We start from the raw sequence: 22,000 nt of genomic DNA, 5'->3' as shown, positions 1-22,000 counted from the left end.
GAACTATGATGTTGTTGCCATTACAGAGACCTGGTTGAGGGAAGGGCAGGATTGGCAGCTAAACGTTCCAGGATTTAGATGTTTCAGGCGGGATAGAGGGGGATGTAAAAGGGGAGGCGGAGTTGCGCTACTTGTTCGGGAGAATATCACAGCTATACTGCGAGAGGACACCTCAGAGGGCAGTGAGGCTATACGGGTAGAGATCAGGAATAAGAAGGGTGCAGTCACAATGTTGGGGGTATACTACAGGCCTCCCAACAGCCAGCGGGAGATAGAGGAGCAGATAGGTAGACAGATTTTGGAAAAGAGTAAAAACAACAGGGTTGTGGTGATGGGAGACTTCAACTTCCCCAATATTGACTGGGACTCACTTAGTGCCAGGGGCTTAGGTGGGGCGGAGTTTGTAAGGAGCATCCAGGAGGGCTTCTTAAAACAATATGTAATCAGTCCAACTAGGGAAGGGGCGGTACTGGACCTGGTATTGGGGAATGAGCCCGGCCAGGTGGTAGATGTTTCAGTAGGGGAGCATTTCGGTAACAGTGACCACAATTCAGTAAGTTTTAAAGTACTGGTGGACAAGGATAAGAGTGGTCCGAGGATGAATGTGCTAAATTGGGGGAAGGCTAATTATAACAATATTAGGCGGGAACTGAAGAACATAGATTGGGGGCGGATGTTTGAGGGCAAATCAACATCTGACATGTGGGAGGCTTTCAAGTGTCAGTTGAAAGGAATACAGGACCGGCATGTTCCTGTGAGGAAGAAAGATAAATACGGCAATTTTCGGGAACCTTGGATGACGAGTGATATTGTAGGCCTCGTCAAAAAGAAAAAGGAGGCATTTGTCAGGGCTAAAAGGCTGGGAACAGACGAAGCCTGTGTGGCATATAAGGAAAGTAGGAAGGAACTTAAGCAAGGAGTCAGGAGGGCTAGAAGGGGTCACGAAAAGTCATTGGCAAATAGGGTTAAGGAAAATCCCAAGGCTTTTTACACGTACATAAAAAGCAAGAGGGTAGCCAGGGAAAGGGTTGGCCCACTGAAGGATAGGCAAGGGAATCTGTGTGGAGCCAGAGGAAATGGGCGAGGTACTAAATGAATACTTTGCATCAGTATTCACCAAAGAGAAGGAATTGGTAGATGTTGAGTCTGGAGAAGGGGGGTGTAGATAGCCTGGGTCACATTGTGATCCAAAAAGACGAGGTGTTGGGTGTCTTAAAAAATATTAAGGTAGATAACTCCCCAGGGCCTGATGGGATCTCCCCCAGAATACTGAAGGAGGCTGGAGAGGAAATTGTTGAGGCCTTGACAGAAATCTTTGGATCCTCGCTGTCTTCAGGGGATGTCCCGGAGGACTGGAGAATAGCCAATGTTGTTCCTCTGTTTAAGAAGGGTAGCAAGGATAATCCCGGGAACTACAGGCCGGTGAGCCTTACTTCAGTGGTAGGGAAATTACTGGAGAGAATTCTTCGAGACAGGATCGACTCCCATTTGGAAGCAAATGGACGTATTAGTGAGAGGCAGCACGGTTTTGTGAAGGGGAGGTCGTGTCTCACTAACTTGATAGAGTTTTTCGAGGAGGTCACTAAGATGATTGATGCAGGTAGGGCAGTAGATGTTGTCTATATGGACTTCAGTAAGGCCTTTGACAAGGTCCCTCATGGTAGACTAGTACAAAAGGTGAAGTCACACGGGATCAGGGGTGAACTGGCAAGGTGGATACAGAACTGGCTAGGCCATAGAAGGCAGAGGGTAGCAATGGAGGGATGCTTTTCTAATTGGAGGGCTGTGACCAGTGGTGTTCCACAGGGATCAGTGCTGGGACCTTTGCTCTTTGTAGTATATATAAATGATTTGGAGGAAAATGTAACTGGTCTGATTAGTAAGTTTGCAGACGACACAAAGGTTGGTGGAATTGCGGATAGCGATGAGGACTGTCTGAGGATACAGCAGGATTTAGATTGTCTGGAGACTTGGGCGGAGAGATGGCAGATGGAGTTTAATCCGGACAAATGTGAGGTAATGCATTTTGGAAGGGCTAATGCAGGTAGGGAATATACAGTGAATGGTAGAACCCTCAAGAGTATTGAAAGTCAAAGAGATCTAGGAGTACAGGTCCACAGGTCATTGAAAGGGGCAACACAGGTGGGGGGCAACACAGGTGGAGAAGGTAGTCAAGAAGGCATACGGCATGCTTGCCTTCATTGGCCGGGGCATTGAGTATAAGAATTGGCAAGTCATGTTGCAGCTGTATAGAACCTTAGTTAGGCCACACTTGGAGTATAGTGTTCAATTCTGGTCGCCACACTACCAGAAGGATGTGGAGGCTTTAGAGAGGGTGCAGAAGAGATTTACCAGAATGTTGCCTGGTATGGAGGGCATAAGCTATGAGGAGCGATTGAATAAACTCGGTTTGTTCTCACTGGAACGAAGGAGGTTGAGGGGCGACCTGATAGAGGTATACAAAATTATGAGGGGCATAGACAGAGTGGATAGTCAGAGGCTTTTCCCCAGGGTAGAGGGGTCAATTACTAGGGGGCATAGGTTTAAGGTGAGAGGGGCAAGGTTTAGAGTAGATGTACGAGGCAAGTTTTTTACGCAGAGGGTAGTGGGTGCCTGGAACTCACTACCGGAGGAGGTAGTGGAAGCAGGGACGATAGGGACATTTAAGGGGCATCTTGACAAATATATGAATAGGATGGGAATAGAAGGATAAGGACCCAGGAAGTGTAGAAGATTGTAGTTTAGTCGGGCAGTATGGTCGGCACGGGCTTGGAGGGCCGAAGGGCCTGTTCCTGTGCTGTACATTTCTTTGTTCTTAATCAAAGCCTTCCCTATGTGCAGCACCACTTATTGCAGGCTTTACCAAATGTCTTAAACTCCTACAAATAGCCAATATTTGCACAAGCTCAGCAAAAGTAATCAGCAACTAATCTTCAAGTTGTTCATGATTGCTGACTGGGAGGGTCATTTGTGCTGCTCAATGGACATTGTTTAAGAGAGAGAGTTGACTAGAGCAGCAATCCCCACTTAGGACCTTTACTGTTCAATAAGGGAATCTTGGCACCCATTTTAATCTGCAATTGGATTGTTAGCTTCACCAATTCATCCACAGTGGACGCAGCACTGGAATCTGGTAGTTCTGAGACAGTCTAATGTATTCGACAGTAGGAGGTGAGAGGGGTAGTCTAAGCTTTGGGAGACCTTGGCCTGTGGGGCCATTGCGCTCTCCTGAGGTCTGGCAGCTGCCCAGAAATGTGAAGAGAGGGTGATCCCCTATTAAGAGTCCCAGGAAGCAGGGTTGAAGTACATTGTGATGGGCAGATCTGCAGTTTTGAGAGGAAGGACACTGTAGGAGAATAAGATCCAACTTTTCCGTGGCACATTCTGGCCCGGTCACCTGTGTCCCTCCATAATTATCTTCCCACTAGTCAGCTTCCTGTCGAACCCAACAGCAGCTTTTTTGGGCCCGCACTCCACTTTCCTTTGTTAATTGGTTACAGAGATTAATTAAACGTGGGCCCCTCAGCAAAAGTGACAATGAAAGGTTATAATGAGGAATGTGGAAATGGCTGGGACTTTAAGCAAATCCCTTGCATTTATTTTCACAGTTGCACGAAGAACAAAAAGTGTGGGGAAACCAAGCATCAGTGACAATTATCAAGTACAAGAAAAAAAACAGGGGTCCGTTAGCTCAGTTGGCTGGGTGGCTGGTTTGTGATACGGAGCCACAACTGCGCAGGTTCAATTTTGTATCAGATGAGGTTATCCATAAAGGCCCCACCTTCTCAACCTTGCCCCTCACTTAAGTTGTGGCGACCCTCAGGTTAAATCACCACCAGTCAGCTTTCTCTCAAAAGGGGAGAACAGCCAATGGTCTTTGGGGATTATGGCGATTTTCTTTTCAGAATAAAAATTAATGGGACTAAATGTTGACAAATCCCTGGGATTTGTTACCTATATTCTAAGGTTTTAAAAGAAGTCTCTGCAGAGATAGTGGATACATGTTGGATGACCTTCCAGAACTCCCGAGTTTCTACTATAGTACTTGCAGACTGGAAGGTAGAAAAGGTAAACCACTCTTCGAGACAGGAGGAAAGAGAAAAAAAAGAGAACTGTAAGCCATAAGGAAAACAGAAAATGCTGGATAAACTCAGCAGGTCTGGCAGCATCTGTGGAGCGAGAAACAGAGTTAGTGTTTGAAGTCCACATGACAAAAGAGATTGGCAAATACGTCATGGACATGACATACGTCCACGACATTTTTGTCAATCTCTCCTTTGTCTCGACCTATCCCTATTCTTCTATTCTGCCGCACCCTCCTCGGCCCCCTTTCCAACTATATAATTCTTTACATTGCTACTTATCTCCAGTTCTGTGGAAAGTTCATTTATGGTGGCATGGTGGTTAGCACTGCTGCCTCACTGCACTGATGACCCAAGTTCAATCCTGGCCCCGGGTCACTGTCCCCGTGTGGAGTTTGCACATTCTTCTCGTGTCTGGGAGGGTGGGTCCCACCCCCACAACCCAAAGATGTGCAGGTTAGGTGAATTGGTCACGCTAAATTGCCCCTTAATCGGAAATAAAAATAATTGAGTACTCTAAATTTAAAAAAAAAGTTTTATTTGAACATGAAATATTAACTTTATTCCTCTCTCCACGTGTGCTGCTAAACCAGGTGTGTTTATCCAGCATTTTATGATTTTATTTCAGATTTCCAGCTTCCACCATTTTTTGCTTTTATTTGAGAACTAGAAGTCATTTAACCTGATATCAGTGGCAGCGAAAATATTGGAATCTATTAGGGACATGGGCACTTGGATGATCACAATATTATTTAGCAAAGTCAACAAAGGTTTATGAAAAGGAAATAATTTGTGACACATTTAAGAGTGTATTTTTGGGGTCCAAATGATAGGTAAGGGGAACCAGTGAAGACAGCACTTTCTGGATTTTCATGAGTCGCAGTAAAGGAATCTTGGCAGCAAGAATGGAAAAAACATTATTTTGAGCTGGGATTCAGAGGGTTTTGGGTGTTCTTGTATACGCATCAAAGAAAGTCAACATAGATACAGAAGGCAAATGGAATGTTATATTCTTTACTGCGAGGGGTTGTTTAAGAGTAAGGAGGTCTTGCTGCAATTATATGGGGCATTGGTGAGACCACACCTGGAATGCTATGCAGTTTTAGTGTTCTTATTTAAGAAAGGTGAAACTTGATTTGGAGCAGGAAGAACAGATCATTATCCTATGAGGTGAATGAGTAGAATCGGCCTGTAGTTCTCTGGGGTTCAGAGGAATGAGGTGACACCATTGAAGCATAAGATTTTTTTTTTTTTTTTAAAAAGAGGGCTTGACAAGATGAGGAGTTTGTCCCCCTGGCTAGACAGTCTAGAACTAGGGGTTATAATCTTCAGTTGAATTGGAGAGAATCGTACTCACTCAAGGGCTTGTGAATCTTTCAGATTCTCTACCGTAGAGGATTGTGGATACTCAAGAGTATATCCAAAACTGAGATTGATAAATTTTTGGGCAATCAAGGAATAAAGGGATTTAGGGATCGGGCCGGTAAGTGGAGTTCATGCAAAAGTTCAGTCATGATTTTATTGAATGGTTTTTTTGTCAGATCACCAACCAGAAACATGTAAAAAAAAATATTTTATTCAGGACATTTGCCATTTTACATTATGCGCAACCCTCATTCAACGTTATTCAATTTTCATAATAAACAAACAACTCACCATCCCATCCGCTGTGCCCTGTTTTATTTTTTGCAAACCCCCCCCCCCCCCACTGATGACCATCAATTCTAGAAGGCGATAAACCAGCCTCCAAACTGAATAGAGCCCCTCCTCCAAACCCCTAATGACGTACTTAATTTTCTCCAGATGCAGAAACTCGGGACGTATCTCCCACCCTCGCCATTGCCTTTGGCGACTCGGGAGCCCACCACCCGAGCAAAATCCTCCTCTGGGCTATCAGAGAGGCAAAGGCCAATACGTCAGCCTTTCGCCCTTTCTGCAATCCCGGCTCATCAGATACCCCAAATATCACGATCCACAGGCCTGACGCCACCCCTACCTCTGAAATTTCTGACATTATCTCAAAAAATGACTCCCAGAACTTCCCCGATTTTGGACAGGACCAGAACATGTGTGTGCGTGGTTAACCAGCCCCCTTGAACACGGCTCACATCTGTCCACCTCCAGAAACAAAACACTCATTTTTATTAAAAAATTTTTTTTAGATAACCCAATTACAGATTTTTTCCAATTAAGGGCCAATTTAGCATGGCCAATCCACCTTCCCTGCACATCTTTGTGTTGTGGGGGTGAAACCCACGCTGACACGGGGAGAATGTACAAACTCCACACGGACAGTGACCCGGGGCCGGCATCGAACCCGGATCCTCAGCACCGTGACGCAGCAATGCAAACCACTGCGCCACCGTGCCGCCCTGACGCAGCAATGCAAACCATTGCGCCACCGTGCCGCCCTGACGCAGCAATGCAAACCACTGCGCCACCGTGCCGCCCTGACGCAGCAATGCAAACCACTGCGCCACCGTGCCGCCCTGACGCAGCAATGCAAACCACTGCGCCACCGTGCCGCCCTGACGCAGCAATGCAAACCACTGCGCCACCGTGCCGCCCTGACGCAGCAATGCAAACCACTGCGCCACCGTGCCGCCCTGAAACAACCCACTTGTGTGCTTTGGTCATATGTGTTCTGTGCACTACTTTAAACTGAATCAGGCTCAGTATCGCACATGAGGAAGTAAGGATTATCCTATGTAAGGCCTCACTTCACATACCCCCCTTCAATTGCGACGCCCAACTCTTCCTTCTCAACTCTTTATCTCCTCAAGCGAGGTCTCCCCCTCTCTATCAATTACCCGTAGATATCCAAAATCTTCCCCTCCCCTATCTCATCCTCAGACACTACCTTTTCCATCAATGAGGCAGGTGGCAACCGAGGAAACGTAGTCAGCTCCTTCTGCACAAAGTTCCTAACCTGTAAATGCCTGAACCAGTTTACACCTGGGAGCTGAAACTTTTCCACCAGTTCCTCCAATCCGGAAATCTACCCTCCACAAACATTTCCTCCTGCCCAAGCGGAGCCTCCAGCCACTGAACTTTCTCCTCATCCCCCAACGGGAGTCTAAACCATCCAAGAACTGTTTGATGGCGAAGTCCCCCTCTGGGGGCTCTGACCTGGACATCACCCAGTAAAAGGTCTCAAACACCCCATTTACCTTTCCTGGATCAGAAACCACTCCGCGCACCAGGGTCCTTTATTTGCACTAGCTCCCTCGAGGTCACCTGCCCTCTCAACTGGTGCGCTAGCAACCTACTGGCATTCTCCCCATATTTGTAGAACGCCCCTAGTACATGAGGCAACTGGTCAACTGAATTCTCCATCGATACCAATTCAAATTCCACTTGGAGCTTCGTCCTCTCCTTCAACAACTCCACCTCTCGAGTAGTGAGTACTGCCGGACCATCAGAATAGCCTCTATCAACGTCGGTCTCTCCATCCTTCCTGCCTTCTCTGTGCGCCTTAATAGAGATCAACTCCTCCCAATCGACTCTTTTAATGCCTCTCAGAATGTGGAAGGTGAGACCTCCTCACTCTTATTAAACTCTGCATATGTTCCTACAGCAGTGGCTATCTTCTCACATGCCCCCTTATCCGCCAACAATGCCACATCCAACCTCCACGGAGGTCGCTGGGCGCAACCCCTCTTCAAACACAAATCCACATAGGATTATAAAACAGGAAATAAAACAGGAAAATCCAACGATAACAACACTAAACACATTACCAAAATCTAGCCAGGCAGGTGAACCCACCCAAAACATTCAAATATCCCCTAGTCTATGTTCCTTGATAAAGTTGTTTGCCTCCTCTGGTGTTTCAAAAAATGGTCCCTATCCTCATACATGACCCACAGGTGAGCTTGATACAGCATTCCAATCCTCACCTTGCTCCTAGAAAGAGCAGACTTGGCTTTATTAAACCCCGCCCTCCTTTTTGCCAGTTCTGCTACCAAGTCCTGGTAGATTCTATTGGTGGGGCCTTCCCAAATGCACTCTCGTGTTTCCTTTGCCCACCTCAGGACCTTTTCTTTGTACAAGTACCTGTGGAGTCAGACTATGATCGCCCGTGGCGGTTCCCTGAGTGACCAATGGGCGCAGTCCAATTCAGGAGGGCGTGCAAAGACCCCCCCCCAAACAGCTGCTTGAACATATTTCCCATGTATACTGTGGGCTTCACGCCTTCCATGCCCTCGGTGATTCTCAAGCTTTGTTGTCTGGAGGGTTCTTCAGATCGTCAATCTTGTCCTTCATTATTTTCTCCCCCTCCAACATCATCACCACCTCTGCCTCCAAGGAGACAATCCGATTCTCATGATCTGAGACTGTCTCCTCCACCTTCTGGATTAACGAATTTTACGCCTCCAACCGCTGCTCCATCCTTTCCAGAGTTGCCCGAATTGATTCGGTCACTTTTGACAGATCATCCGTGGCCACCTGCCTTTACTTCTTAAATTCTGTGGACAGAACTCCACCAACTTCTCTGACGTCCACTGAGTCGGCAAAGACCATAGATCCCTTTGCTGTGTTTCCCCTCCTGCGCCACGCGTGTCCTTTAGTCCAAAGACTGTCCATCACTCAACACACTCGTTTGTTTGGGGGGGGGGGGGGGGGGGGGGGGGGCGGCGGGCACGGTAGCACAGTGGTTAGCTCGGTTGCTTCACAGCTCCAGGGTCACAGGTTTGATTCCCGGCTTGGATCACTGTCTGTGCGGAGTTTGCACTTTCTCCCCGTGTCTACGTTGGTTTCCTCTGGGTGCTCCGGTTTCCTCCCACAGTCCAAAGATGTGCAGGTTAGGTGGATTGGCCATGCTAAATTGTCCTTGGTCTCCAACAAGGTTAGGTGGGATTACTGGGTTATGGGGATAGGGTGGAGGTGTGGGCTTAGGTAGGTTGCTCTTTCCAAGGGCCGGTGCAGACTCGATGGGCTGAATGGCCTCCTTCTGTACTGTAAATTCTATGATCTATGATCAATTGTGAAACAGGCAGTTACATTTCGTCATCCCACACCAGAAGAGGAATTCTAGTTCTTCCACTGTACCACTTTTTCACATGCGCAGCACCCGCAAAACGGGCAGAAAGGGCCAAAAGAAAGTCCTCAGATGGGAGCCACTTTATGTGCGACCACTCATTTCATGGCTGCTACCGGAAGTCCACCAACCTGAAACATTAACTGTTTATTTCTCCATAGACGCTGCCTGACTGGCTGAGTATTTCAGTAATGGGTTGCACGGTAGCACAGTGGTTAGCATTGTTGCTTCACAGCACCAGGGTCCCAGGTTCGATTTTTTGCTTGGGTCATTGTCTGTGTGGAGTCTGCACGTTCCCCGTGTCTGCGTAGTTTTCCTCCGGGTGCTCAGGTTTCCTCCCACAAGTCTCGAAAGACATGCTGTTAGGTAAATTGGACATTCTGAATTCTCCCTCTCACCCGCACAGATGCCGAAAAGTGGACACTAGGGGCTTTTCACAGTAACTTCATTACAGTGTTAATGTAAGCCTACTTGTGACAATAAAGATTATTATTATTAATGGTGTTAAATGATTATAAGGCTGAGTGAAGTGCTAGAGGAAAGAACTGATAACTGAAATTATATCGAATGCTTGCTTGAAAATCTCTCTTTTAAATGGAAAATATCACTTTCTAGTCAACAAAGGGTTACGCAGCATTTCATATAAATTCAACGTAGAAAATCAACTAATTCCACAAATGCAATTTGAGAGAGACAGAAATTCACTGACATGTATATGTATGTTACTCATCACATGAACAGTTTCTCAAAAAGGCAGGAAATGAGGACATGCTATGCAGAATACTATGTATGTACTGAATCTTATCCGGTCACATTAGGGAGCCAATTGTGTTGTGATTGCTTTAAGTCTGGCTCCACATCTGAAATGATAGACGAAATACACTGTTTTATCTTTAATGTCATCTTGTGGTTATTAGTCTCAGCAAAGGCAGGGAATAATTTAAAAAGATCAAAATGCAAATAAAGTTCTCAGTATGTGACAAAATATAGGTACAGATTCAAGAGCAGGGAAACAATTCACAAATATTTAGCAGAAAAATATTTTCTCAAACAGGGACAAGTATTTTATTCTCCACGATCTGAAAGTAGTATTATGCTGCAGAGTCTACAGACTTATCTTTCCTTAAAATCCACATTGATACGTATGAACAATACAGTTGAGAGGAACGGCCAGCACAGTTCAGATTTTCCTTTAGCAACATGACATTTTTTGGCTATAATATTTCTTCATGGTAAATATCATGCTTTTTTTTTGTACGTCCTAACCTGGAAAGTCTTCAACCAATCTTGGAGTTCTGGAGGAGGCTGGACAGTTGTGATCCGGCGCCGCTGTTGCCCTTGCCCATTTGCAGCTCTTAGGTCGCCAAAGGTGGTAGGTGTTGCTGAACATGGAACCAGCCCTGTGGTGCTGTTGAAACAAAGTAGATAATTAAAGCCCACCCTGGTTTAAAACAGAAAAAAAAACTTTCATAAACTATTGGCATTCACAGATCAATACCCAAAGACAATCCAGGGTAAGATGAGTTTTGTTCATGCAAACAAACTAATCTACATTTATATAGTATATTTAACATAGTAAAATGTCCCATTGCACTTCATAGGACTGTAATCAGAGGTGACAGAGATAGGAAAGGGAGGGGCGAGGCCATAGAGAGATTGAAATACAACTGACTGAGTATTTCAGTTATGATGTTAAATGATTATAAGGGGGGCTGGGTGAAGTGACAGAGGTATAGAGCTGGGCATCATCAGTGTCTATAAGCACTTCCAGGCAAGAAATTAGTATATAGTGAGCTTCCTCATCAACATTGCTCAATACTGCCCATACTATTTGTTTTCCTATTGGAGAAGTGCAGAGCCCCAGCAGTAATAAGCTTAAATTATGACAAATGAGAATTTAAAAAAACTTGAAGTCAATTCAACAGAAAGAAAATAAAGGATAAGATTGCTCATAAAATAAGAACATAAGAACCAGGAGCAGGAGTAGGCCATCTGGCCCCTCGAGCCTGCTCCGCCATTCAATGAGATCATGGCTGATCTTTTGTGGACTCAGCTCCACTTTCCGGCCCAAACACCAGAACCCTTAATCCCTTTATTCTTCAAAAAACTATCTATCTTTATCTTAAAAACATTAAATGAAGGAGCCTCAACTGCTTCACTGGGCAAGGAATTCCATAGATTCACAACCCTTTGGGTGAAGAAGTTCCTCCTAAGCTCAGTCCTAAATCTACTTCCCCTTATTTTGAAGCTATGCCCCCTAGTTCTGCTTTCACCCGCCAGTGGAAACAACCTGCCCACATCTATCCTATATGTTTCCATAAGATTCCCCCCGCATCCTTCTAAATTCCAACGAGTACAGTCCCAGTCTACTCAACCTCTCCTCGTAATCCAACCCCTTCAGCTCTGGGAGTAACCTAGTGAATCTCCTCTGCACACCCTCCAGCGCCAGTACGTCCTTTCTCAGGTAAGGAGACCAAAACTGAACACAATACTCCAGGTGTGGCCTCACTAACTCCTTATACAATTGCAGCATAACCTCCCTAGTCTTAAATGATGGGATAGAGGTAGGGAGAAGGGAAGACTTACATTTATGTTCAAACTTTTGTATTCCCAGGATGTCACGGTCAACACATTTGTTTGGAGGCAAATGCAACAGCCAATTCACATACAGTAAGAACCCACAAAGTGGGGAATTTGTTGGTGGTTGCAGAACTAATCCTGGCCAGGGCATTAAAAAAAATATATATATATATAAAAGGATCTTTCATGCCCACCTGGAGGTGAATCACAGTTTAATACCTCCTCCAAACAAGAGCATCTCTGATTGTGGAGTGCTCCCTTTGCTCCGCACTGTTGCATTAGTCTAACTTGCTTGTTCAAATCCAACATATAACCTTTTAGCTCAAAGATGAGTACCATCATTGAACCAAATGAGCATGCTGATATGTGGTGTTAAAAATAAAGGCTGCTGAGATTGTGGGGCACACTGCATGGGATTAAAATACGGCCTCACAGATTGTTAGAATGGAGGCTCAAACCATAACACCACTGAGTTTTATCACAGTTGCAGAAATATGAGTAACTACTAAATTAAAGCCATAGGGAGAGAAAAATATAAAGAGGTTGTGTTTTCAGATTTCCCTTCTGTGCTGTTGGTACCTACAAAGCTATAATCAAGTCAATTATCTTCCCTCATATTGTCCATAGTGAAAAAGTTGCATTTTTGGTGAGGGGTGGGGCAGGTAGCAGCTGAGAAAAATATCAAAATAAATACCCTAATAAAAATGCAAAATCTTAACATTTTTGCCAACTTATTCTATTGAACAGGTGAACTGATAACCTTCCTGTTACCATGCCTCAGCATATCAATTGTCATGTGAACACACAGCCCGGCCACCAAAAACATACCGGACAGAAATAAAAGGATTGAATGGTTAACTTGTCTTTTTAAAATTGTGAAGCAGCCTTTTTCTTGTTGGAACATATTGCTGTCCTGTTGATTTGGTAAAGATGTCAGAAGCAAGAAATGCTGTAAATTACTTTAAATGCATAATCAATTTTCAAAATAACCGAATGCTGGATAATTGTTTTCCTTCCAAGAAACAGGCCTGGACTGCAATGGTGCCTCCCACGTGTAAGCCACCCCACTTGAAATCACAATGCCAAAGTCCTCAGTGGCACCAAAGAGTCTTCTCTGCAGGGTCAACTGTCTTACACATTCAAACGGTTTTAGTAGTGTGCTTATTCAACCGTGATCTCCATAATTCTAAATGGTGCAGGGAGCAGCAGTGAAACAGTGTGCCAAGAGAACAGCCATCACAGCCAGCCAATCAGGGAGAACCGTGCTGAAAGCTTGCACTGTTTTTACATTGAATTGCCGGACTAATTTAAGCTTTAATAGCCCTATATACTGGAAGAGTAAGGGCTGGAGGGATGATGGGGTGGGGAGAGTTTGTAGCTAGTGGGGGCACACCACATTTACAGCAACGTCAATTTAAAGGTTATGCTGCAGGATACCAAAGGACACGCATGAGTCAATTCAAATAATAGTTAATCTATTGACCATCCTTTTGAAACTTCTACTTTACATTAGTCAATTAATGTGGCTTCCTTGAGCCAGCACCAATACAAATGGACATGGACGTTGTCACTGTCAGACCATAATTAGATGTTATCATGATCCTTTGTATGAAAAACAGCATTCAGCCAAATTATTTTTAAAAATAAATTTTAAAAATGTAGTAGAAGCAAAGGGCAAATATGCTTGAAGCAAATTTCAAAATTCCTATTCTCTCAATTTTGTATTAAATCTCAGTTTAAGATTTCAGAATTACAGTATAATTTAGTAGCAGTTCTATTAAAACAGAAATGGAGATTTGACAGTGGCAATCATCGGAATTTGTCACTGCACAAGAATCTGTGTATTTAGCAAATTTCAAAACATTTTTAAAGCCTAGTTATACAAACTGGCAAAAAAGACAATAATTACAAGAAAATTCATGAAGATTCAACTAATCTATTTTGTGCTGTGCATTTGCCATATAATGAGTGCTTAATCAATGCATTTTATCTTTAAGAGCCTCGCAGCTGAGGACATGTTAGACTAAAATATTATCACGTTAGCAAACGTTTTTTATTTGCCAAAAATGAAAGTGTTAATATGGATCTGAGAAAGCAAATCATGAAAACCATCTCTCATAAGGGCATGCCTTGTGTCTATGGGTTAAGATCTGTTGTCATGTCAGTAGTTGTTGCTTGTTACGGTACATGAAGGATTCTACCCTGTGGCCCACTCTGCCAAATTATAATTGGGCAAAAATTAGTACAATTTTCATGCTTTGCATTTTATGCCAAGAAACTGTCACATCTCAGCCCGCTTTTAGTTGACTGAAAGGAACATGGCCAACATGCAAGACTGAGGGAATAATAGGCCGACAAATAATTGGGTTGTCTACATATCCCATGAATTTCTTTTTCAAACTCAAGTCTGTTATGAATAATCAAGTTCAGTTCACCTCCTAAACAGAAGCATTGAAATATGTGTGCTCGAATGCAAAATCTTCTTGTGGCATCTAAAGTATTATTTACCTTTTGTACTCTGAACCTTTGCAAGGTTTCTTCCCTGAAGAGAAAGAACGGACCTCAGGGCCAGGGTCCAATTTTCTCTTCATCTGTAAGAGAAAAAATGTTATTTTTAATAAAATTTTCAAACACTGATCTTTCATTCAGTTACCCAACTATGCTCTACATATTAACTAATGGCTATTGCTGCTAAATTCTCACAATACTAAATTAATCTAGATGGTATTCTGCTAGCTGGTTTCATGAGAAGCAATAACTGCATATTAAGCAAACAGGCTTCATTGAAGATTAAGTATTGCACAGCTATCTTAGTGTTCTGTATACTGAATTCAGAATAAGGTATTTTAAATATCCATTGTGACTAAAACACACAAATGTTCTATGATCTACTGCATTCAGTCCGATTCAACATTTTTGATCTTCCTTCCACATATTACAAATAAAATCATTATTTAAAAGAGTGGGGCAAGAAATAACTAACCAACAAAAATGGTTTGTGTATTTGTGTATGTGAGAGAAATACAGAAGATTTTTGAGTTTCTTGTATTCTGTACCCCATTTTCTTACACATTTATGGCAATTCAAAGAGTTTTCAACATGCAGTTCTCCAAATGAATAGTTCTGGGAAAAGTTTCAGATTCCTCAATGTGGGAAATTTTACTCTGGTACACATCTAGCTTCCACAAACAGCCACAGACTACACCCAATCCCTACTGTGCAGAAGGAGGCCATTTGGCCCATCAACTCTGCAACAACCCTCTGAAAAAGCACTCCACCCAAGTCCACTTCCCACCCCATCCCTATAACCCCTTAACCCAACCCTGGACACTAAGGAGCAATTTAGCATGGCTAATGCACCTAGCCTGCACATCATTGGCCTGTGGGAGGAACCCGGAGGAAACCCACGCAGACACGGGGAGAATGTACAAATTCCACACAGCCATCCACGGTCGGAATTGAACCCGGGTCCCTGGCGCCGAGAGGCAGCAGTGCTAACCATTGTGTCACCGTGTCGCCCATGGCAGCTTTTAAAAATAAAAATACTCATCAAACCAGAGGGCCAGAAGGCGTATTAATTCGTCCTAGGTGACACGCATCAGATACTGAAAATTGTTAAAATACAGCGAAGCATTTAATATGGATTTAATTCTTTGTCTGGATTGTCAGCCTTCTGGAAAATTCCAAAATTAGTCAAATTATTACTGCCCTTAGCGACTTGGTGATTAAAATGCACTTCTAAGGATGATTTTACAAATCAGTTTATTCAATCATTGCATGTTTACACCCGACTTCAGATATAATCCATCTCTGACATAAAGACAGTACCCCCTTAAAATCTTTAGTGAAAGATACGAGTCACATAACGAGCTCAAAAGATGTCAACCGCAATGTCAATATTTATTGCGTATAAACTACATTCCCTGGCCATTTGGCTTCTATTTCAAGAAATGTGTTTATTTGCATTTAACCTTCATTAATCTGATTAGGGATATTCTATCTTGAGCTATAACAGAAAAAAAATGACCATTTGGGTTTAATATACCGAATTACATTGGTTTGTATGGGGATAGTGTCACATCCAAGAAATGTGAAACATACTGCAGCAAAAAAAGTGTTCACTCATAACTCAAATGTGTTAGAAATAGGGCTATTTTTCATAGCTTGTAAGTCCTTGCCGTTTTTTGCAACCAGTGAAGCCATAGGAGATATACTGTACAGTATCACTGTAACGAATACATTCTTCATGCACAGGCAAAAATCTAATTGCGAGTTTATTACTAGTGCCACTCAGCGATGTTACATAAGGATAGATAAACCATTCGCAAGAACAACAATTGTCACTGTGATTTCGCCACTATCACCAGATGATGTGAATATTACCAGTTATTTGAGAAGCTGCGACAATTTTTTGGAGGGCTGCTGTAAAGTCATAGCTCGATCAACTACTTAACCACACACGGCATAAACCATGGTCGCAGAAACATTTAACCCTAGTTACCAAGAAAACAAACATTTTCATCAATCTTCTATCCAACGCTAATTTTAATCACGGCCACGTCAGATTATTATTTTAAAATAAAAATCTATTGTGGCAGCATGAAAAACAATGATGGCATTTATTGCACACCAGAATCAACGTAACTCATTTCCAGAAGTCAATTGGCAATACTCTGTACTCCCTTTTAAAATGAATTGGATGCAGATTTTGGGTAACAGGTAGCATGATTTAAAACTGACATTTTTTTTTTACTGGTTTTGCTACTGGTGAAAATAAAATTCGCAATTACTGGTTAATATTTTTTATTCTGAGAGTGAAGATTGTCTCCCTACTTTCCGCTAATTAATTAGCCCTAATGTTTAGCGGTGAGTTAATACCAGAATTCACAAACTACGGATGAAAAACGCCACAATCTGGCTGCGTTCACTTGATGCACTCCGCAATATATACATATTTTTGTGCACTTACTTTAAAAAAGATCATTTTTAAAGTGCCGTAGAAACCCATCTTTACTGCTGGTTCAAATGCTTGCGTGTTCGCCTGACGATTGCTGATAGCGTGCTCCTTCAGGTAGATCCTGCGATGTCCCCAATATGGACATGCTCAGGCACGTCAAAGAGTGGGAAAGCGCACACAACCCAGAAAAGCCGCCGTCTCGAAGCAAATGCAGCTCGCCGGCAAACCAATTCTCAGACAGAAAAGCTGCACTGGGGCGTCAAGGGAAAAAAACACACACACACACAAAAAGAAAGGGGAGCGGAGACAGGAAAGCTTGCCTCGGAGAATCTGTTCTCCAATGAACAGATTCTGGTGTCTGGCAGATGGATCAAATTGCACTGCGCTCCACCCCCCGCCTGGGGGAGAAAAAAAAAGAAATGGCAGAGTCCAGCTCCCGACAATGTGAGTTGCACGTCAATTAGATGAACAAAGCCCCAAGGAGGGGGGGGGGGGGGTCATGATTGAATTGAGCTCACCCACCAGCCCGCCTCCCCATCAATTTGCCTGCCTGCATTCTGCGGCCAAGTGGAATGTGTGGAATTACTAATAAGATCTGTACCATCCCAGAGAGATGTCTCTACCGGCCACCCGGTCACATTAAATTACTTTTTTTTTAGAGAGCATTTCTCTCCTCCATTATTTATTTTGCGGTCTTATGTATGGAAGGACATGTAAATCAGGTCTCGCCCTGTTTATATAATTTCACCTGCCTTTCTTCACAGTAAACATCATGATGCAGGTGGTATGTGGGAGAGAACTGCGGGCTCCCCATCTGCCAATGATCTCCTCCCTTTGCCACGGCAATCTCCGCGTTGAAGTGGCAGAGGTCGCCCACCTACTTTGGAGTTAGTTTTGCTTCAAGCGCGCTCTTGGAAACCCCTGGGAGTCAACTCCCAATCTTTACACGGCAGAGAGGAATGCCAAGCATGCAGGGGTCACGCTGGCTCTTTGATGCGTCCATAACCCATTGTCGTTAACCTTCTGGTGTGCAATTCCTGATCAACAGTGCCAAGATTTGAGATGGCAGGCTGAAAGCTCCACAACCTTTACAAAACAGGTGTCTACTTGAACCTCAGCAGTTCAAAATCAATTTCACACTCAATTTCTCTCTGCCTTCCTTGAATGAATAGACTTGTAGCATTTTCAAAGTGGCAATCAAAAGCACACTTCATTTTCTGAATAACCTGTTGTACAAAAGTCAATGCAAACATTTGCACAGCAGAGGTTCAGAGACCAACTTTTAGTTGGTAGAACAGAAAGCTTGACCCATGATTATACACTAATGACATTAACCCTTATATACACTAGTGCAAAAACTGTTGAAACAGCAAGAATATAAGCACAGTGAGATTTGCAGTTTTAAAAAACATGTTACGAGTGTCCACATGTTTTGGGCATGCCCGGAGCTTAGAGGGTGTTGGCAGGGCTTTGCTAAGGCTATGTCCATAGTACTTAAAACATGGGCAGTGCCGAGTCCAGAGGTGGCGATCTTTGGAGTGTCGGCAGAGCCGGGAATCCAGGGGGCGCGAGAGGCTGACGTCCTGGCCTTTGCCTCCCTGGTAGCCCGGAGACGGATACTGTTAATGTGGAGGGACTCGTAGCCCCCAAAATTAGAGACCTGGGTTAGTGACATGGCTGGGTTTCTCAATCTTGAGAAAATAAAGTTCGCCCTGAAATGTTAGGGTTCGGCTGGAGGTGGGAGCCGTTCGTCGACTTTCTTGGAGAAAATTTAAATGTCAGCAGAGGCAGAAATCTAAGGAAGGGGGGTGGGGGTTAGGCTATTGTCTTACTGTGGAGATGCCGGCGTTGGACTGGGGTGAGCACAGTACGAAGTCTTACAACACCAGGTTAAAGTCCAACAGGTTTGTTTCGATGTCACTAGCTTTCGGAGCGCTGCTCCTTCCTCAGGTGAATGAAGAGGTCTGTTCCAGAAACACATATATAGACAAATTCAAAGATGCCAAACAATGCTTGGAATGCGAGCATTAGCAGGTGATTAAATCTTTACAGATCCAGAGATGGGGTAACCCCAGGTTAAAGAGGTGTGAATTGTACCAAGCCAGGACAGTTGGTAGGATTTCGCAGGCCAGATGGTGGGGGATGAATGTAATGCGACATGAATCCCAGGTCCCGGTTGAGGCCGCACTCATGTGTGCGGAACTTGGATCCAGATCTTCAGAGCACCCTACGTGCTCTCATCCCACATACTCCCCGCATTGGAGATCTCTACTGCCTCCCGAAAATACATAAGGCCAACACACCAGGCCGCCCTATCGTTTCAGGCAATGGGACCCTGTGTGAGAACCTCTCTGGCTACATCGAGGGCATCTTGAAACCCATCGTACAAGGTACACCCAGCTTCTGTCGCGACACGACGGACTTCCTACAGAAACTCAGCACCCATGGACCAGTTGAACCAGGAACATTCCTCGTCACAATGGACGTCTCGGCACTCTACACCAGCATCCCCCATGACGACGGCATTGCTGCAACAGCCTCAGTACTCAACACCGACAACTGCCAATCTCCAGACGCAATTCTGCAACTCATCCGCTTCATTCTGGATCACAACGTCTTCACCTTCGACAACAAGTTCTTCATCCAGACGCACAGAACAGCCATGGGGACCAAATTCGCACCCCAATACGCCAACATCTTCATGCACAAGTTTGAACAGGACCTACTCACCGCACAGGACCTTCAACCGATGTTATACACCAGATACATCGATGACATTTTTTTCCTTTGGACCCACGACGAAGAATCACTGAAACGACTACACGATGACATTAATAAGTTCCATCCAACCATCAGACTCACCATGGACTACTCTCCAAAATCAGTTGCATTCTTGGACACACTCGTCTCCATCAAGGACGGTCACCTCAGCACTTCGCTTTACCGCAAACCTACGGATAACCTCATGATGCTCCACTTCTCCAGCTTCTACCCTAAACACATTAAAGAAGCCATCCCCTATGGACAAGCGCTCCGTATACACAGAATCTGCTCAGACGAGGAGGAGCGTAACAGACATCTACAGACGTTGAAAGATGCCCTCGTACGAACGGGATATGGCACTCGACTCATCGATCGACAGTTCCAACGCGCCACAGCGAAAAACCGGACTGACCTCCTCAGAAGACAAACATGGGACACAACCGACAGAATACCCTTCGTCGTCCAGTACTTCCCCGGAGCGGAGAAACTACGTCAACTTCTTCACAGCCTTCAACACGTCATTGATGACGATGAACATCTTGCCAAGGTCATCCCCACACCCCCACTACTTGCCTTCAAACAACCGCGCAACCTCAAACGAACCATTGTTTGCAGCAAACTACCCAGTCTTCAGAACAGTGACCACGACACCACACAACCCTGTCATGGCAATCTCTGGAAGACGTGACAGATCATCGACATGGATACCACTATTACACGTGAGAACACCACCCACCAGGTACGCGGTACATACTCGTGCGACTCGGCCAACGTTGTCTACCTCATACGCTACAGGAAAGGATGTCCCGAAGCGTGGTACATTGGCGAGACCATGCAGACGCTGCGACAACGAATGAACGGACATCGCGCAACAATCACCAGGCAGGAATGTTCCCTTCCAGTCGGGGAACACTTCAGCAGTCAAGGGCATTCAGCCTCTGATCTCCGGGTAAGCGTTCTCCAAGGCGGCCTTCAGGACCCGCGACAACGCAGAATCGCCGAGCAGAAACTTATAGCCAAGTTCCGCACACGAGTGCGGCCTCAACCGGGACCTGGGATTCATGTCGCATTACATTCATCCCCCACCATCTGGCCTGCGAAATCCTACCAACTGTCCTGGCTTGGTACAATTCACACCTCTTTAACCTGGGGTTACCCCATCTCTGGGTCTGTAAAGATTTAATCACCTGCTAATGCTCGCATTCCAAGCATTGTTTGGCATCTTTGAATTTGTCTATATATGTGTTTCTGGAACAGACCTCTTCATTCACCTGAGGAAGGAGCAGCGCTCCGAAAGCTAGTGACATCGAAACAAACCTGTTGGACTTTAACATGGTGTTGTAAGACTTCGTACTATTGTCTTACTGTTAGGGGTGCGAAAAATGGGATAGGGAGGGAATTGTTTTATGTACCATGTTTATGTTGCTGTTGCCATTATTATTATAAAATAATAATAAAATGTTTTTTTTTAAAAAACATGTTAAGATTTAAATTGCTTGCCTCAAATAATATATGTAATGTTTTTGTGAGAGAAAGGGGCTTTTAAACTACAGACTTTCAAACCTTCACTACCACTTGGAATCATAGATTTTACAGTGCAGAAGGAGGCCATTCGGCCCATCGAGTCTGCACCAGCTCTTGGAAAGAGCACCCTACCCAAGGCCAACACCGCCACCCTATCCCCATAACCCCAACCAACACTAAGGGCAATTTTGGACACTAAGGGCAATTTATCATGGCCAATCCACCTAACCTGCACATCTTTGGACTGTGGGAGGAAACCGGAGCACCCGGAGGAAACCCACGCACACACGGGGAGGATGTGCAGACTCCGCACAGACAGTGACCCAAGCTGGAATCGAACCTGGGGACCCTGGAGCTGTGAAGCAATTGTGCTATCCACAAGGCTACCGTGCTGCCCCTTCGAAACCATCATAGATGGTTCTGCCACTGGAGTCATCCACCAGGAGGTTCAAGCTCGGAACAACAAAGTTTACCTATTTAGCACGTTGGGAAATGCATCAGATGTTTGGCTATGGTATCCATTATGTAACGAATGGGGACTACTTAGGATATCGGCTTCTGCGACACCTTGTATTTACATGGCACCTTCAATGGGATGAAACTTCCCAAGGCACTTCATAGAAGAGTTATAAAGCAACATTTTACAACAAGCCACATAAGGTGAGCAAAAGCTTAGCCAAAGAGGTAGGTTTCAAAGGCAAAATTGAGGGATTCAGCAGATGAGCTGAAGGAGGGGCAAAACCTGGCAGTGTGAAGGAGGCGGAAATGGGTAGTGCCAGTAATAATGCAGACATGTGATGTGACTGAAAGCTCACCTCAGGAGTCAAAGGACACAGAGGCTGTGAACAGTCTGGCACTCGTAAGAAATGGCTATTTGTTTGAGCATTTGATGGCTGCCATGTAACTACTCAAAGAAGATTCAGTACCTGCAGATGAAGGAAGAGGCAGACAGGGGCCAGGGTGGGGAAAGAGAGATTAAGGGGAGAAAGAATGATGGCTTGAATAAGATGTGTTTGAATTTAAAAAGTGGTTTCCCCAAATTCCTGAAATAAC

The 22,000-nt window shown here is 44.5% G+C and overlaps 1 protein-coding gene across 11 annotated transcripts in view; it reads right to left on the bottom strand.

Annotated features, from left to right (window-relative positions):
• fbxw7 (F-box and WD repeat domain containing 7) overlaps positions 1–22,000 on the bottom strand; it is a 572,031-nt gene that overhangs the window by 35,873 nt on the left and 514,158 nt on the right. For 10 of the 11 annotated variants that reach the window (XM_072496051.1, XM_072496052.1, XM_072496060.1 and 7 more), the window contains 2 exons: positions 14,212–14,294; positions 10,390–10,531 (listed from right to left, as the gene is read on the bottom strand). In XM_072496051.1, coding sequence (XP_072352152.1) covers positions 10,390–10,531; positions 14,212–14,294 — 225 coding nt within the window. Of the gene's footprint in view, positions 1–10,389; positions 10,532–14,211; positions 14,295–16,672; positions 17,065–22,000 lie in introns of those variants that run through there. The other variant, XM_072496062.1, reaches the window with a different exon arrangement.

Source organism: Scyliorhinus torazame, chromosome 3, assembly GCF_047496885.1.
Source record: "Scyliorhinus torazame isolate Kashiwa2021f chromosome 3, sScyTor2.1, whole genome shotgun sequence".
Classification (NCBI taxonomy): Eukaryota; Metazoa; Chordata; class Chondrichthyes; order Carcharhiniformes; family Scyliorhinidae; genus Scyliorhinus; species Scyliorhinus torazame.
Note: the sequence above shows the minus strand (reverse complement) of the source record. Positions and strands in the feature narration are given on the sequence as shown.